Genomic DNA, 15,878 nt, shown 5'->3' with positions numbered 1-15,878 from the left:
TCAAGCCCAGTGGTTCTCAACCTTTTTTCAGTGATGTACCCCCTGTGAACTTTTTTTTAATTCAAGTACCCCCTAATCAGAGCAAAGCATTTTTGGTTGAAAAAAAGAGATAAAGAAGTAAAATATAGCACTATGTCATCAGTTTCTGATTTATTAAATTGTATAACAGTGCAAAATTGTGCTCATTTGTAGTGGTCTTTCTTGAATTATTAGGAAAAAAGATATACAAATAAGTAAAAACTTGTTAAAAAATAAACGTTTAAGTGATTCAATTATAAATCAAGATTTCTACACATAGAAGTAATCATCAACTTAAATTGCCCTCTTTGGGGATTGTAATAGAGATCCATCTGGATTCATGAACTTAATTCTAAACATTTCTTCACAAAAAAAGAAATCTTTAACATCAATATTTATGGAACATGTCCACAAAAAAAAAATCAAGCTGTCAACACTGAATAGTGCATTGTTGCATTTCTTTTCACAGTTTATGAACTTACATTCTTATTTTGTTGAAATATTATTTAACAAATATATTTATAAAGGATTTTTGAATTGTTGCTATTTTTTAGAATATTTTTTAAAAATCTCACGTACCCCTTGGCATACCTTCAAGTACCCCCAGGGATACACATACCCCCCATTTGAGAACCACTGTTCTAGCCAAAGAGGGAGTCCAAAACCTACAAGGGTGACAGCTATCACTAAGCCTGGTGTCTCTATACACAAGAAAATTCTACATGTGTAGTGTATAGAGGCCTCTGTCCAACCTGTCCCAAGACTAGGCTGCACACTAAACAGATACTTAAAAACAAAGACAGTTGAAAGGTAAAAGAAAAATGGGTGCAAAAACAAAGTTGCGTCAAAGACAAAGTAAAGTCTGTCAAAGCTACACACAGCATGACAGAAAAAAAAAATCAACCTGATCCAGTGGTGAGCAGGTGGTTTTAAACAGGATAGGAGGTTGAATTGTGGACCGGGATTGGCTGGCTGATTAACAGGTGAAATGAGGAGCACCTGGGAACAGGAACCGGTTGATTGGCGGCAGAGGCAGTGAATGAGTGGAAGAAACACAAACAAACCACCACTATGTTTAACGTAACAGTGAGGGATCAAAGGTCCGTAATATCATCACTTACTTATTTCTTGCGATGGCTTGTTTTTCTTAAACCAGGGGTCACCAACACAGTGCCCGCGGGCACCAGGTCGCCCGTAAGGAACAGATGAGTAGCCCGCTGGCCTGTTCTAAAAATAGCTCAAATAGCAGCACTTACCAGTGAGCTGCCTCTATTTTTTAAATTTTATTTATGTACTTGCAAGCTGGTCTCGCTTTGCTCGACATTTTGAATTCTAAGAGAGACAAAACTCAAATAATTTGAAAATCCAAGAAAATATTTTAAAGACTTGGTCTTCACTTGTTTAAATAAATTCATTTATTTTTTTTACTTTGATTCTTATAACTTTCAGAAAGACAATTTTAGAGAAAAAATACAACCTTAAAAATTATTTTAGGATTTTTAAACCTTATACAGTCCTTCCTCTTCTTTCCTGACAATTTAAATCAATGTTTAAGTAATTTTTTTTATTTTTTATTGTAAAGAATAATAAATACATTTTGATTTAATTCCTCATTTTAGCTTCTGTTTTTTCGACGAAGAATATTTGTGAAATATTTTTTCAAACTTATTATGATTAAAATTCCAAAACATTATTCTGGCAAATTTAGAAAATCTTTAGAATCAAATTTAAATCTTATTTCAAAGTATTTTGAAATTATTTTCAAAGTTTTGTTCTGGAAAATCTAAAAGAAATAATGATGTGTCTTTGTTAGAAATATAGCTTGGTCCAATTTTTTATATATTCTAACAAAATGCAGATTGGATTTTAACATATTTAAAACATGTCATCAAAATTCTAAAATTAATCTTAATCAGGAACAATTACTAATGATGTTCCATAAATTATTTTTTTAAATTTTTTCAAAAAGATTGGAATTAGCTAGTTTTTCTATTCTTTTTTTCGATTGAATTTTGAATTTTAGAGAGTCGAAATTGAAGATAAACTATGTTTTAAAATTGTATTTTCATTTTTTTCCTCTTTTCTCCTCTTTTAAACTGTTCAATTAAGTGTTTTTTTCATCATTTATTTTCTACAAAAAACCTTCCGTAAAAGGAAAAAAAAATCTACGACGGAATGACAGACAGAAATACCCATCTATATATGTGTGTGTATATATATATATATATATATATATATATATATATATATATATATATATATATATATATATATATATATATATATATATATGTGTGTGTATGTATATATATATATTTATATATATATATATGTATGTATGTATATATATATGTGTGTATGTATATATATATATATATATATATATATACACACATATATATATATTTATTTATTAAAGGTAAATTGAGCAAATTGGCTATTTCTGGCAATTTATTTAAGTGTTTATTAAACTGGTAGCCTGTCGCATTAATCAGTACCCAAGAAGTAGCTCTTGGTTTCAAAAAGGTTGATGACTCCTGTCTTAAACTGTTTGACAATTTGCTCACGCATTTGTTCACAAAGTGGTGACCCTCGCCCAATCTTTTTTTGTGAATGCATGAGCATTTCATGGAAGGTACTTTTATACCCAATCATGGCACCCGTCTGTTCTCAATTAGCCTGTTCACTGGTGGTATGTTGCAAATAAGTGTTTGATGAGCATTCCTAAACTTTTTCAGTCTTTTTTGCCTTTTGTCCCAGCTTTTGGAAACATTTTGCAGGTATCAAATTTCAAAAGAGCTATTATTTGCAAAAAATAAAACTCCAGTTCGAACATTAAGTATCTCGTCTTTGCAGTCTATTCAATTGAATATCGGTTTAAAAGGATTGGCAAATCATTGTATTCTGTTTTTATTTTCCATTTACACAAGGTGCCAACTTCACTGGTTTTGGGGATTGTATGATCTTATAACTACTTTGTATCGGATCAATGCATACATTTGTGGTATCATCCATAATTATTGTAAAGTATCCAAACAACAGAAGAATGAGTGATAATTACATTTAAAAAGAAGTATAGATAGAACATGTTGAATCGGAAAATAACCAGATATTAACAGCAAATTAACAAGTGGATTAATAATAACTTTTTACAGCTTTTCCCTCATAATTGTGACAAAATACTAGAATGAGAAATGACACAATATGTTACGCCATATGTCAACAGACAAATTAGGAACTTTTGTCTGCTTACTAATTAATAAAAGACAAGTTGTCTAGTATGTAAAAAAAAATTATTTGGGGCCAAAATTTTTCTTCCATTGCAATAAGAAACATATGTTTAATGTCCCGTAAGATTTTTTTGTTAAAATAAAGCCAATAATGCAATTTTTTGTGGTTCCCTTTATTATAAGTATCGAAATACATTTTGGCACCGGTACCGGTAACAAAATATTGGTTTTGGGACAGCACGAATATGTAATGGTGTTTCTTTTGTCAAAATGTTGTATAGGTTATGTTTTACAGACCATATTCAAGCTGCTATCTTACAGTCTCTTCAGAATGCGCTGTATTGTGGGCGGTCTTATTTACGTGGCTCCAATTCTCGCCGTCATCTTTCTTGTACCGGCAGTTTTTTGCTGACAGATATAAGTTAGAACAGTATGCTATTTCGTATTAGAAATGACAACAATGAAGGATACATACCCCACAACAAGGGGATAGAGAAAAAGAAGCAGCTTTGTGACTACAATGGTGGACGCATGCAAATTTAGGGACTTTTGCACATCACAAATCCACATCAGCAGGTACTAACAAGAATCAAAAGTTGATTTTTCATAATGCTGAAAAAAATGAATGCCAGATAATGTCACATTTATCTTTTATGTCTGACTGCCATCTACTGGTAACACTTACCTTTACACCATGTACAAAATAAAACTGCTTCGGGGTCGGTAAGCACAACCAGAATTAGTCCGTACATTTAGGCGCACCGGGAAAATTAAAGCATTTTAAACGGGAACTGCACTTTTTGGGGAATTTTGCCCAAATCACTTTAAAAATGCATTTCATAACCCGTCCCGTCCGTGTAATAACCAAGCATTAGCTACATTGTTATTGTAAAAGTGAATCTTGTGGAATTTTTTTGTGTAGTTACACAGTTCTCGAAACTGTTCTCTTGAACCACTATTGGTAACCTATGCTTGCCATAGTTTTTATTTGAGCCATTGACACACATCAGCTTTGATATGTTACAAAAACGGCAAAATCATGTCCTTACTTTAAGCGTGTTTTTACTGTGCAGTCTTTGGTTCCAGGACATAAATACCAGCGTGCCAATTGGTAGTCTTTTAAAGCATTTTTATTTTGGAGACCGGATCCGAGTACCGAATCCCATGTGTGAACGCACTCCTGGCAGAAGATGGGTGATGATGCTAATTCTAACATAAACACTTTTGAAAATAAAGATGTATAGTAAATGGGTTATACTTGTATAGCGCTTTTCTACCTTCAAGATACTCAAAGCGCTTTGACACTATTTCCAAATTCACCCATTCACACAAACATTCACACACTGATGGCGAGAGTTGCCATGCAAGGCGCTAACCACGACCCATCAGGAGCTAGGGTGACTTGTCTTGCTCAAGGACACAACGGACATGATTTGGGTGGTAGAAGCTGGGGATCGGACCAAGGAACACTTCGTTTTACTCCACGGCCACTTTCCCAACCGCGCCACGCCATCCCGACATATGTAATACGTTGATACTATGATTCAATATATAAACCGATATTGAAAATATTGATTAAAAAAAAGATTGATTAGTCTTTAAAAATACTTTTTGTGTGACTTTAGAAGACTGAATCAAAATCAGAATTGTATGTCCTCAGCTGAACTTTAGAGGTTCTACTGCAGTGGTTCTTAACCTGGGTTCGATCAAATCCTAGGGGTTCGATGATTCGGCCTCAGGGGTTCGGCGACACACCCAACACATAGTGTAAATAAAAACTTCTCCCTATAGGCGTATTATGGATACCCCCAAACAATGTTACCTTTAACTTTCAATCTGATTAGCAGATGTGTAATATGTTGTGAGTACATGTGCTGGTTTTGTTCTTTGAACAAGGGGATGGATGTTCATGCACAGTTCATTTTATGCAGCAATATAAAAAAAACACAACTTTGTCTTGAATTAAAAATGATTATTAATATTTTATTTTTCACTAAAGAAGGGTTCGGTGAATGTGCATATGAAATGTGTGGGGTTCGGTACCTCCAATAAGGTTAAAAACCACTGTTCTGCTGTCTGTGATTGTGGTGGATCAGTAGAATCCCGTGACTTGGCTATCATTTCCGTTCCATTTTTTGTAAATCTAATTCGACACCCACAAGATTTCCCTTTTTCCCCGCATTTTTCATGTTTGATCCCTTCCTTTTGTCTAGCTGGCACTTTCCTTCTAAGCTTTCACCCTTCCTCTGTCTCTTCCGCTTCTCCCTAACGCGGCAGGGCCCAACTTTCCCAGAGCCGTGCGGACTACGGTGGAATGTGTGTTGCTGGCTTTCACATGGGGTCAGGAGACTCAGCCTCCTGGGATGGAGACTAGAGAAAGAAAGGGAGAGAGAGAGAAAGAGAGCGAGAAAGAGAGAGAGAGAGCGAGATGAGTCACAGAGGGCAGAGAGGGATGTGTGGATAGAGAGAGAGTTTTTTTGTATCATGTAAAATCGCTACAGGGTTTTGCACAGAAAATTTGCAGCTTTTTCATTCTTTTGATCAAGTCTTGCTGAGCTGCTTTCTGTCATCCTCTAACTAAGTCACTCTCAGATGCAATTTTAGTCCATCAACCTGCTTGAAAAGAAATATATGGGTACAAATTGTACCACATGTTTGTCCCTCAAACTCAACAGATCTTATTATTGTACTCTCAGGTTAAGCATTTCACACTTTAGCAACCATTTTTATGATTGTACATTTTTTGAATGGACAACGCTTGATACATTAAATATATATACTTTAGAGTAGCAGGGTACAGCTTGAAGGACTACTGTCCATTGAAAATGAGCCAACACACAGCCATGATTGTTTAGATACAGTAGTACCTCAAATTATGGTTCTGTGACACAGCTCTTGACACAAAACACTTGTATCTCAAATCAACGCCACCCATTGAATTTAATTGAAATCAAATTGGTGTTTCGCAGAGTTTTAACATGTAACATGAAAGCAAAAACAACTTTTAGATTAGAAATATTGTTTAGAAGCAATACAATAGAATGTACTACAAATAATTACAGTAGTTCTATGAAGTACTGTTTAGTTGAAAATGTGGGCTTTTGACAGTTGCGGTCTGAATCTGGTAAGATAATAAAAATATATATTTTTAAACGCTAAGAGAATAAAAGAATAACGGCAGATTTCATGACAAACTTAAATCCAAGCTGTTTACCGCTCTGTGAGCAGTATAAATTATATACTGTATATACATACACTATATTGCCAAAAGTATTTGGCAACCCATCCAAAGGATGAGAATCAGATGTCCAAATGACTTGGCCCGGCCACAGGTGTATACAATCAAGCACTTAGGCATGGATACTGTTTCTACAAACATTTGTGAAAGAATGGGCCGTTCTCAGTGATTTCCAGCGTGGAACTGTCATAGGATGCCACCTGTGCAACAAATCCGGTCGTGATATTTCCTCGCTCCTAAATATTCCAAAGTCAACTGTCGGCTTTATTATAAGAAAATGGAAGAGTTTGGGAACAACAGCAACTCAGCCAACAAGTGGTAAGCTACGTAAACTGACCGAGAGGGGTCAGCGGATGCTGAAGCGCATAGTGCAAAGACTTTCTGCACAGTCAGTCGCTACAGAGCTGCAAACTTCATGTGACCTTCCAATTAGCCCACGTACAGTACGCAGAGAGCTTCATGGAATGGGTTTCCATGGCCGAGGAGCTGCAGCTAAGCCATACATCACCAAGTCCAATGCAAAGCGTGGGTTGCAGTGGTGTAAAGCACGTCACCACTGCACTCTAAAGCAGTGAAGACACATTCTCTGGTGTGATGAATCACGCTTTTCCATCTGGCAATCTGATGGACGAGTCCGGGTTTGGAGGTTGTCAGGAGAACGCTACATTTCAGACCGCAGTGTGCCTAGTGGTGGAGGAGATATTTAGGTGTGGGTTTGTTTTTCAGGAGTTGGGTTTGGTCCCTTAGTTCCAGTGAAGAATGCTCCAGGATACCAAAACATTTTGAAAAATTCGATGCTGCCATACTTGTGGGAACAGTTTGGAGCGGGCCCCTTCCTTTTCCAACATGAAGACCAGTGCATAAAGCAAGGTCCATAAAGACATGAACGACAACGTCTGGTGTGGATGAACTTGACTGGCCTCCACAGAGTCCTGACCTGAACCCGATAGAACACCTTTGGGATGAATTAGAACGGAGACTTAGAGCCAGGCCTTCTTGACCAACATCAGTGTGTGACCTCACCAATGCGCTTTCGGAAGAATAGTCGAACATTCCTATAAACACACTCCGCAACCTTGTAGACAGTCTTCCCAGAAGAGTTGAAGCTGTAATAGCTGCAAAATGTGGACCGACATCATATTGAACCCTATGGGTTAGGAACGGGATGGCACTTCAAGTTCATATGTGAGTCAAAGCAGGTGGCCAAATACATTTGGCAATATAGTGTGTATATATATATATATATATATATATATATATATATATATATATATATACACACACACAAAGTATATGCTACATTTTTCATGTCATCAAATCACTTCTCTGGTAGCGTAATGGTCTATGCACTTACCTTTTATGCCACATGACGTAGGTTTGATTCCCAGCAATGGAATTATTATTTAATGTCAGCAATTGTCTCACAAGAAGATGCACTCCATACTTGGTGTTGGTAGGCTCCTATATATAAATATAACTCAGATATTGGGTTTCACTATGTCAAAGCCCTTTGAGTCACTAAAGAAAAGCGCTATATAAATATAATTCGCTTCTCTTCACACAACTTAATGGGAACAACGTGAAACCCTGTCACCTAGCGGCAGAATATAGATGATGAAGACTGCAGGGCCATTAACTGATTTCTGTGAAACTCCATACTTTACCTTAACATACTCCGAGGTCACAATGTTATGGGAGACGCACTACATCCTGTCAGTAGGATAGAAGTTAAACCAAGACAAGGCTAATACGTGTTTTGCTACGTTCTAACAGAATGTTATGATCGACGGTATTGACAGCAGCGCTAAGATCAAGTAGCAGCAACATGGATGACGCATCAGCATCGTTAGCAATAGATCATTAGTCATTTTTGCGTGGGCTGTTTCCTTTTAGTGATTTTCCCTGAAACCGGACTGAAAGGGTTCACAGAGATTATTAGACGCTAAGTGTTCATTTAGCTGCTGTGCAACAATTTTTTTCAAGGACTTTTGAGATAAAGGGTAGGTGGGACAGCGGCCGTTAGTTTACCATGAGGTCAGGATCGAGGTTAGGTCTTTTGAGCAGAGGATGAATAACTGCTTTTTTGAATGCTAGGGGAACAGTACCAGAGGAAAATGATACGTTTATAATATCTAGCACTGATGGTACTATTATTACAAACAGCTCCTTGAGAAGTTTCCCAGGAAGTGGGTCAAGTAAACATGTTGTTAGTTGTATCCCATTTACAAGTCGCAATGTTATTTATGCAAGAGAGAGATTATTTTGCAGGGCAATATACGTCTTACATACATTCCTATCTGCGTTAAAAGAACCCAGTTGGAGCTGGGACGCGTTATCTGTAATCTTTTTTCTAATAACTTCAATTGTCTTATTAAGGAATTTCATAAAGTCATTAGCCGAGTGGGTGGAGCTACCGGGAGGAGTCCCTTGTTGGGTTAGCGATGCTGCTGTGTTGAACTGTGCATTCATATGGATATTGAAATCCTCTGTTATAATTATATTATTTGTGTGCGTCACTAGATCAGCGAGAAACGCTGAACAATTACTGATAAAGTCCAAATAGGACCCATGGGGGCGATAGAGATCACTGTTCCCCTCACCTCCCAGGGGGTGGAACAAGGAGATGGGTCAAATGCAGAGGTTAATTTCACCACACATAGTGTGTGTGTGACTATCAGTGGTACTTTTTTTTAAGATAACAGCAAGATGGAGAGGTGGTGGTGTCACAGACCTTGTAGTAATCACCTCAAATGATTTATATTTATTACTTAGGTTAGGGACAAGCGGTAGAAACTGGATGGATGGATGGAGGTTAGGGCTAAGTTTAAGGTTTTCATTGATTAGTGCGACGCCTCTACCACTTTTAAGGGGACGGGCAATATGTGCACTATGACCACTAATCAAGAACCCCTCAGATGCCCTCAGTGTGATTACCTTTGTGCATGGTCAAAGGGCAAGATGATGATATGTTTGTGGATTAGATTGACAGCAGGGAGGGCTAAAAGTAGATGATCAAAGGTGATGACATGAACACAAACAAACGGGAGTTGATTTAGTTCAGTGACGTGAGTTTAGTTCATTACCATGTTTAGTTAACCTTGAACCTGAGGCTTTATTTTGCCTCTTTATATAATCTACACATTTTCTCTTGCATATTTGACTTCAATTGATGATGTGAGTACTAAAAGCAATGTCCAATGTGAAATCAGGGTAAGTTGTGCAAAGCATTGTTACAAATGTTATTTATATCTTATAATTTTTTGGCACTTATGTTAACTGGGTACTTCCAGGATTGTGATTGGATTATTTTGCCTTTTTTTAGTTGCCTGTTTCCCTGCTGTTGTTATTGTTTCGTTTAGTATTTTTCTTCAAAATAAATATAAAAAAAACAACTAAAATTTAAAAATGAATAAAACACAACTTTGGACAGTATTGCGGGCACACCGGAAAGGAAAAAACTTTCTGCAAAAATTCAGTTATTATAATAATAACAGTAAATTATGTTAAAACCATTTTTGGAATATCAGGAAAAAGCTTCCAATTTAGCAATGTTCTTGAAACTTTTTTATTTTTACATAATATGAAGACTGTTTATTTATTTTTTATTTTTTTACTAAGGCGAATTCAATCATCAGTTCTGTATTTTTAGATGTAAAAAAATTTAATAAAAAAACACAATCATAATAATAATTTAAAATAAATCTTTTACTGTATCAGAATCAATACAGTATGTGATGATAATTGCCATTCAAACTATTTCCACTTGCAAACAACAATGGACCCAATGTAACAGTAGGTTCCCTTTCAACAATACTTTGACATTGTGGTCCAAATTGGCCAGCTACAAACCAAAAGGTGACTTTCACACAGTCTCCAGTCTCAAATGACACACCAAGTTAACACTTATCCCTTTCAATGAGATAAAGTTACACCGTTACATGCCTGTGGCGCAGAGCTGGCAGTTTTTGGGCCCTCATTAAGGTTCATTATATTCATATTTAGCATCACAAGCCTGGTCAGCAGCAGAAGGAGCCAAGAGAAGGATTAGAGATAGGGAAGTTTGTTTTGTCCAAGTTGTCTTTCTGACATTTCAATTACGGAGATTAGATGTTAAAGTCCAGACATATGACAAAAATATATTCTGTCAAACTTTTGTAAGTGTCTTGTTTAATGTTATGTTCGGAGAACATTTGGTGGAAGCTTCTGTTATGCCAAACAACAGCTGCAGGCTACGCTCATTCTGGGCAAAGGCAATGGAAAACAGATTTCCGCTAAAGTTTTTTGACGAGTCTCCCGCTTATTTTGTCCGTGGAAGTGGGGTCGGTCAGGGATATTACATTGGACCTCCATTCGTCTTGGACACTTCAGTAGTTTCCATGTTGTGTGTGAATGTTCATTTGAGAATCATGGGACGAAGACACTATGAGTCATTTGTTCAGTCGTTAACTGGCTTAGATATTTGTGTATAAAACACACTGGAGGGAATCGAGCAAATCCAAATGTTCAAGTTTGTGTGTTTGGGTATATTCACCTCCCACAGAACAGGTGTCCACCCCCCCCCCCCCCCCCCAAAAAATGAGGCCCAAATCCTGTGCACCTGTGCCTTATGAAGCAAAGGAATTTCTCCTCAGCTTAATCCTTCTGATGATGTTCAGCTCCATTCATACTAACTCCTCCTTAACTCTCCCCCCTTATTTTCTTTCTTTCCGTCCATCCACACCCCCTCCTCTTCTTTTCTTTCTGTCAATTCTCCCTCTTGTCTGTCCTGTCTCCAGGGAATAGCCTCTGTTTTGCAGCGCAGGTCCGACAATGAAGAGTATGTGGAAGTCGGACGCCTCGGACCATCTGACTACTTTGGTGAGTGGATGCGGGGCCAAATCCCTCATTCTTTTTACAATATTCTCAATACAAGGGGATGTTGGAGTCTATTGACACAACACATGTTAGATTGACCATTGCCTTCCTTAGCTGTTATTAAAACAACATATACAGTATATATAGTATATAGACATAACTGACCCGTCCCGGGTGTAGTCACCTGGTAGAGGCGACACCCTGCCGTAATCCTGGCCAGGATACAATATAGTAAATGATGGGCGCTTAATAGGGATGTCCCTATTTTTTTTTATCTGACCACACAACTTTCCTCCAGAAGGTCTTATCTTTGTCCATGTGATGTCAGATGAAACAACAATTTTGATGTTGGCCACAATACCCAGCAATATGTTTGGAGGAGAAAAAGTGAGGCCTTTAATCCCAGGAACATCACACCTACCGTCAAGCATGGTGGTGGTAGTATTATGCTCTGGGCCTGTTTTGCTGCCAATGGAACTGGTGCTTTACAGAGAGTAAATGGGACAATGAAAAAGGAGGATTACCTCCAAATTCTTCAGGGCAACCTAAAATCATCAGCCCAGAGGTTGGGTCTTGGGCGCAGTTGGGTATTCTAACAGAAGAATGACCCCAAACACACGTCAAAAGTGGTAAAGGAATGGCTAATTCAGGCTAGAATTAAGGTTTTAGAATGGCCTTCCCAAAGTCCTGACTTAAACATGTGGACAATGCTAAAGAATCAAGTTCATGTCAGAAAACCAACACATTTAGCTGAACTGCACCAATTTTGTCAAGAGGAGTGGTAAAAAATTCAACCAGAAGCTTGTGGATGGCTACCTGGCCAGGATACAATATAGTAAATGATGGGCGCTTAATAGGGATGTCCCTATTTTTTTTTATCTGACCACATAACTCTCCTCCAGAAGGTCTTATCTTTGTCCATGTGATGTCAGATGAAACAACAATTTTGCTGTTTGGCCACAATACACAGCAATATGTTTGGAGGAGAAAAAGTTAGGCCTTTAATCCCAGGAACACCACACCTACCGTCAAGCATGGTGGTGGTAGTATTATGCTCTGGGCCTGTTTTGCTGCCAATGGAACTGGTGCTTTTCAGAGAGTAAATGGGACAATGAAAAAGGAGGATTACATCCAAATTCTTCAGGGCAACCTGAAATCATCAGCCCAGAGGTTGGGTCTTGGGCGCAGTTGGGTATTCTAACAGAAGAATGACCCCAAACACACGTCAAAAGTGGTAAAGGAATGGTTAATTCAGGCTAGAATTAAGGTTTTAGAATGGCATTCCCAAAGTCCTGACTTAAACATGTGGACAATGCTAAAGAATCAAGTTCATGTCAGAAAACCAACACATTTAGCTTACTGCACCAATTTTGTCAAGAGGAGTGGTAAAAAAATCAACCAGAAGCGCTTTATTGCAGTGAAACTTGCCAACGGACATGTAACCAAATATTAACATTGCTGTATGTTTACTTTTGACCCAGCAGATTTGGTTACATTTTCAGCAGACCCATAATAAATTGATAAAAGAAGCAAACTTCATGAATATTTTTTGCAACAAACAAGTATGTGCTCCAATCACTCTTATCACAGCACAATAAGAGTTGTAGAAATTATTTGAAACTCAAGACAGCCATGACATTATGTTCTTTACAAATGTATGTAAACTTTTAACCACGACTGTACATGACTAACGATTGTACTCCGATGAAAGATTCCTTCAAATGGGATGACCGCTCGGAGGGACATAATTGCATTTCCAGATTCCTTGTTACTTGATTTGCTTGAATTCCAGGAGGGTGCCTGTCTTGTCAGAACACAGGCTCCAATTTCAGAGCATGCTGCAACGAATGCGTTGTCTATCCACAGTGCGAAGCGGCTTTTTAAATCCATAATACTCACCACCATGGTGGAAAATAAACTTTTCCATGTACCATTATCAATGGAGGACTACAGAAAAAGGAATGGCTAAGCATGCGACACACGGACCTTGCAGGACCACACAAGAAACTAACTGCTAAAGCTTTTCAATGTATAGTAAGGTGGATCAATCTGGGTGTCGATACTGTACATAGTATAGCATCGTTATATAAACTTACTTAGGTGATTGGATCGGTATTTTTCTTTGTCTTGTTTTTATTATCATAAAATCAATTTTTTGGGTCGATTTATTTTTTATTTTTTACAAACCCAGAGAGTAAGTCTCTGATACAGGAAGGCTTTGAGGGCAAAACTCAAATGACTTTTGTGTGGTGATTGTCCACTGGACACTTTATTTCATAAAAAAAAAATTCTATGTAGCTTTACATACCACAAATGCAATACACGATCTGATTTACCGTATTTTACAGACTGTAGAACGCATCGGAATATTAACCGCACCTACTCAATTTTGGGGCAAAAAATATTTTATATAAATTAGCCGCACCAAACCACAAGCTGCAGGCACATACGTTGCGAAGTGAGTTGTTTACACAGACATATTCTGTAAGTGTTTATTTACATTCCTTAATTTTTTCCAAACGGCGCCTGTAACATGGCAGTAAAACGGTTCAGCTAAAAAACCAGAAGTCATCGTCATGGATCCACTAGCTGTGGAATCTAGCCCTCCAAACAGATAACCAGACCTCAATAACTCCACAGTGATGGTTTGGTGAATTTACTGAGGCCTTTTTGAAACTAAAACAATACAAAATAAGGCCATCGTAAGTTGATAATACTAACACAGACACTCGTAAGTGTGTTAGCATGGTAGCAAATACTAACGACGCTAGCGTCATTACATTATGATAGCACCTAAAAATATGCATGAAAACACTATTACAGACATTACACATGGGACAGTTTAGTAGGTATGAACAGTTTTAGTTATAATTTAAAACGTAGAAACGTTGCTTGGAGTGATGAATTGAGAATCCATGTGAGTAAAAACGCTATGGACGGCTAGAAGACTAACGGCACTCTACTTCTGCTTGAAAGCATCTGCAGCACCGAACTTGTCGAAAAGATGGCAACATGCACAAACAATCAAACACATTCTCAGTGTATTTTCTTTTCTTTTTTTTATATTTGAATTTTGGCCGTCAAAGGAAAAAAATACATAAATAAGCCGCACCATTTTATAAGCTGCAGGTTTCTAAGTGTAGGAAAAAAGTACCAGTTTATAGTCCAGGATTAGTGGTATTAAAATTCTAGCAAAGTATAAGTATAATAAGATATCAATCAATCAATCAATCAATGTTTACTTATATAGCCCTAAATCACCAGTGTCTCAAAGAGATAAGCTTTAAAAAATGTGTCATTGTGTTTACTTTAGGTCCTTGCTATAAACCATTGTTAAGTTCTGCAATCCAGTGGTTCTCAACCTTTTGTCAGTGATGTACCCCCTGTGAACATTTTTTTAATTCAAGTACCCCCTAATCAGAGCAAAGCATTTTAATAAAAATAAAAAAGTAAAATACAGCACTATGTCATCAGTTTCTTATTTATTAAATTGTATAACAGTGCAAAATATTGCTCATGTGTAGTGGTCTTTCTCGAACTATTTGGAAAAAAAATAAAAAAATTGTTGAAAAATAAACATGTGATTTAAATTTAAATAAAGATTTCTACACATAGAAGTAATCATCAACTTAAAGTACCCTCTTTGGGGATTGTAATAGAGATCCATCTGGATTCATGAACTTAATTCTAAACATTTCTTCACAAAAAAGAAATCTTTAACATCAGTATTTATGGAACATGTCCACAAAAAATCTAGATGTCAACATTGAATATTGCATTGTTGCATTTCTTTTCACAGTTTATGAACTTACATTCATATTTCATATTTTCAATAAATATATTTATTAAGGATTTTTGAATTGTTGCTATTTTTAGAATATTTTTGAAAAATCTCATGTACCCCTTGGCATACCTTCAAGTACCCCCAGGGGTACGCGTACCCCCATTTGAGAACCACTGCTGTAATCCATTGTCAAAGTATCAAATCGAGACTCGAAATTAGATTCAGTCTGAGGCCTAAAAATCGTATCGGGATCAAAGGCCAAAATTGTTGAACGGGACAGCTCTAGTATTTATTATCACCCTGGAAGTTGACTTTGAAATTGAATAAAAGCTGTATATGTTGTGTTTTTGATTAAACAGTGTTGTGCTCGAGAAAAAGTTGCATGAAAACACTACATTGCCTACATGGTGACGTAAGGCCTTTTTACACCAAAAGTTCAAGAACATTAAGTTCCTGGAACCTTTACTTCCGGTAGTAGACTTATGTGTAGCTTTTTGTTCATTCTTCTTGTTGTAATAAAAATACAAAAGAAATAAGAAATAAACACGTTATCCTTGCATACTGTAACGCCGGCTTAAACTTTGAATACAAAGTTTTAGAAACAAAACCAAATGTGTTCAACTAGTCATCGCTCGACAGCCGTAGGTTGCTGGGAACTTCCAAAAGTGCACAGGGAATACTTTATTTACCCGAGTAATTGAAAAAATTCCTGCGAAGGAGAAAGGAAAAAAGGCCTCTATGGGTAAACTTGTGC

At 37.0% G+C, this 15,878-nt stretch overlaps 1 protein-coding gene across 2 annotated transcripts in view; it reads left to right on the top strand.

The window, feature by feature from the left end:
• Positions 1-15,878, top strand: part of prkar1b (protein kinase, cAMP-dependent, regulatory, type I, beta) — a 110,779-nt gene that overhangs the window by 89,608 nt on the left and 5,293 nt on the right. For both annotated transcript variants that reach the window (XM_061884808.1, XM_061884807.1), the window contains one exon: positions 11,262-11,343. In XM_061884808.1, the coding sequence (XP_061740792.1) occupies positions 11,262-11,343 (82 nt within the window). The remainder of the gene's footprint in view (positions 1-11,261; positions 11,344-15,878) is intronic.

The sequence above is a fragment of the Nerophis ophidion genome, linkage group LG23, assembly GCF_033978795.1.
Source record: "Nerophis ophidion isolate RoL-2023_Sa linkage group LG23, RoL_Noph_v1.0, whole genome shotgun sequence".
NCBI classification, from domain to species: domain Eukaryota; kingdom Metazoa; phylum Chordata; class Actinopteri; order Syngnathiformes; family Syngnathidae; genus Nerophis; species Nerophis ophidion.
Note: the sequence above shows the minus strand (reverse complement) of the source record. Positions and strands in the feature narration are given on the sequence as shown.